The following is a 2,808-nucleotide window of genomic DNA, read 5'->3' as shown; positions in this document are numbered from 1 at the left end:
ATTGTTTAGATATTTTAATTATTTAGCCTATTGGTTATATAAGCTTTACCTGAAGCTTTACAGAGAATTGTTCTACTGAATCTATGAACTCAAAGGTTTTCCATACCCTGTGATTTGTATGTTGATGAGCAATGTCCTTTGACTAATAGTAATTTATAGATTCAAAGAAGTTTCTAATTCAGAGAGACTTTAGTCATCATTTAATCAAATCTTGATATTTTGTGAGAAAGGAATCACCAAAGATTTCAGAAAGCAAGATGAGAAAACTATATTTAAAGTCACATATTTTGACCTCAAGGACCCTCATCCCTTCTATTAGTCATAATTGTCTTTAAAATATAGAATAGATTTTGTTTTTGTCTTCTCTACTCACTTGAATTGTTATCCAAGGTTACTTTTGGGCTCCAGAGCTTCCTCAGGGCATTTTTCACCTCTGAGTTTCTGAGGGTGTAGATTAAAGGGTTTAACATGGGTGTTACCACAGTGTAAAACACAGCCACCGCTTTATCAATGGGGAAGGTGGTCATGGGCCGAAGGTACATGAACATACACGGTACAAAGAACAGGATGACTACGGTAACATGGGAGGCACAGGTGGAGAGAGCTTTCCGCTGTCCTTCAGGGCTGTGCGTTCTCAGTGAGCAAAGGATGAGGACGTAGGAGGCAGTAAGAATAGAAAAGATGACCATACACATCAGCCCACTGTTGGCAGCAACAAAAAGTCCAAAGAGGTGAGTGTCAGTGCAGGAGAGTTTTAGCAGGGGGAAAAGGTCACAGATGAAATGGTCAATGACATTGGGGCCACAGAAGGGCAACCAGACTATAAAAAGAATTTGAATCAGAGCATGAAGAAATCCCCCGGCCCAGGCCAGGGCCACCAGAAGGCCACACACTTGCCTGTTCATGGTGATCATGTAGTGCAGGGGCCTGCAGATGGCCACGTAGCGGTCATAGGCCATCACCGTCAGCAGGATAATCTCAACTCCTCCAAAGAAATGCTCTGCAAAGAGCTGAGTCATGCACCCGCTGAAGGAGATGGTTTTCTTTTCAGCGAGTAAGTCATATATCATTTTTGGGGCCATGGTAGAAGAGCAGCAGCCGTCTAGGAAGGACAAGAAAGAAAGAAAAAAATACATGGGGGAGCTCAGGGCTCTGCTGGTGGTGACGGTCATGACAATGAGCAGGTTGCCTGCCACCGTGAGCAAGTAGATGACTGTAAACAGAGCAAACAGGAATTTCTGCACAGCTGGGTTCTGGGTCAGGCCAAGCAGGAGGAATTCTGTCACGTTGTTCATTTGCTCTGTTAATCCAGTCTGGCGTTTGGATAATTGATTTATCTGCAAATAGCACAGGGATTACTATCATGGAGGATACATTTCAACCAAGCAAAGTAATTTCTGTCAGCGATTATTTTCTGCAAGACTGAGAAAAACCCAAGCAGATAAAGCCAAGACTTAAAGTTGGGCCATATTATTAGTCACATACTGAACATATAGCCCCCCTTTTTTTCTCTCTCTCTACCTCTCTGACACACACACGCACATGCGTGCATGTGCACGCACACACACACACAAACACAGTTTTATGACTGTTGATATTCCAGGCACCTTTCCCTAATTGTATATCAGTGGATATTCTCCCCCAAATTGGCATAGTATTTTCTCCCATAGAACAACAGGAGTACAAAGAGGGCCCATACTGTGCATATACATATGTGCGTACACATATATATATGTATGGCTGGGTCACTTTGCTGTACAGCTGTATCTGGCTGAACATTGTAAATAACCTATAACAATAATAAAAAAAGCAGAGACTTGAAGTCGTAAGAGTTACTCTCGTTTCTTCTCTTATCACTTGTAATGATAAGGCTAAACTGTTTGTTATTCTTATTTAAAAAAATAATTTTTAATTTTTTTAAATTTTATTTTATTGCTGCACCTCTTGCATATAGAAGTTCCCAGGCCAGGGACTGAATCCGAGCCAGAGCTGTGACCTATGCAGCAGCTGTGGCAACAAAGGATCCTTTAACCCACTGAGCCAGGCGGGGGATTGAACCTGCACCTGCCCATGACCTGAGCGACTTCAATCGGATTCTTAACCCACTGCACTATGGCAGGATCGTCCTTCTTATTTTTCACTTGTTTCATGGTGAATACAGAACATTAAATAAATTTGATTTGCAATTAGGAATAAAGTAGTCATATCTCAGAAAAACTGAACTGAATGAATGTTTAAAATTCCAGTAAGATTACTGGAAGTTAGATCTGTGAACTTACATTACATTCAATAGAATTGTCTAAGAGTACCATCAAACAAGAAGAAAAAAGAATATTCTGAAGAGGATAAAACGGCAAGATGCGATGCAATATCCCTTGGATTTATTTGAAACTTTTGGAGTTTCACTATTTGGAGAACTACTGCATTTAGATTTCAGAGGAATTTTGCAAATCAAACTTAATTTAGGGAAGACTATGAAAAATTCTCTGCATCTATTTAGAAAACAGGTACTTTTAAGGTATGGAAACTAAAGCATCACAGTTTGTTTGGCAGAATGTGTTCTGTGTAGTCAGACAATTTTTTAAAAATTCTATTCTCACTGATTAGTAGCTATGCAATTTTATGTACAGCCCTTAGTCCTACTGCAACTAAACTTCCTCTTATATAAATTAGGAAAAATAACAAATGACATAGAGGAATTGAAAAATATCATTGTTACCTAGGACAAGATTTTATCCTAAAAGTAAATTGCATAATTTTTCACACTCTAAATTCTTGATAAGACAATAAAAATGAAAAGACTCCCAT

General features: G+C 39.3%; 1 protein-coding gene across 1 annotated transcript; it reads right to left on the bottom strand.

Annotated features, from left to right (window-relative positions):
• Positions 1–365: 365 nt before the first annotated feature.
• LOC146405251 (olfactory receptor 4C5-like) lies at positions 366–1,295 on the bottom strand. Its single transcript, XM_085011670.1, has one exon. It carries the CDS (start codon positions 1,293–1,295, stop codon positions 366–368), a length of 930 nt encoding a protein of 309 aa, XP_084867796.1.
• Positions 1,296–2,808: the final 1,513 nt, after the last annotated feature.

The sequence above is a fragment of the Sus scrofa genome, chromosome 2 (genome assembly GCF_054392235.1).
Source record: "Sus scrofa isolate SSC_HxYL_T2T_F1_AM1 chromosome 2, Sscrofa_HxYL_maternal_Yorkshire_Landrace_v2.0, whole genome shotgun sequence".
Taxonomy (NCBI): domain Eukaryota; kingdom Metazoa; phylum Chordata; class Mammalia; order Artiodactyla; family Suidae; genus Sus; species Sus scrofa.
Note: the sequence above shows the minus strand (reverse complement) of the source record. Positions and strands in the feature narration are given on the sequence as shown.

Excerpts from the sequence above, each read along its gene's own strand:
- LOC146405251 (XM_085011670.1), bottom strand. The coding sequence starts at position 1,295 with ATGAACAACGTGACAGAATTCCTCCTGCTTGGCCTGACCCAGAACCCA.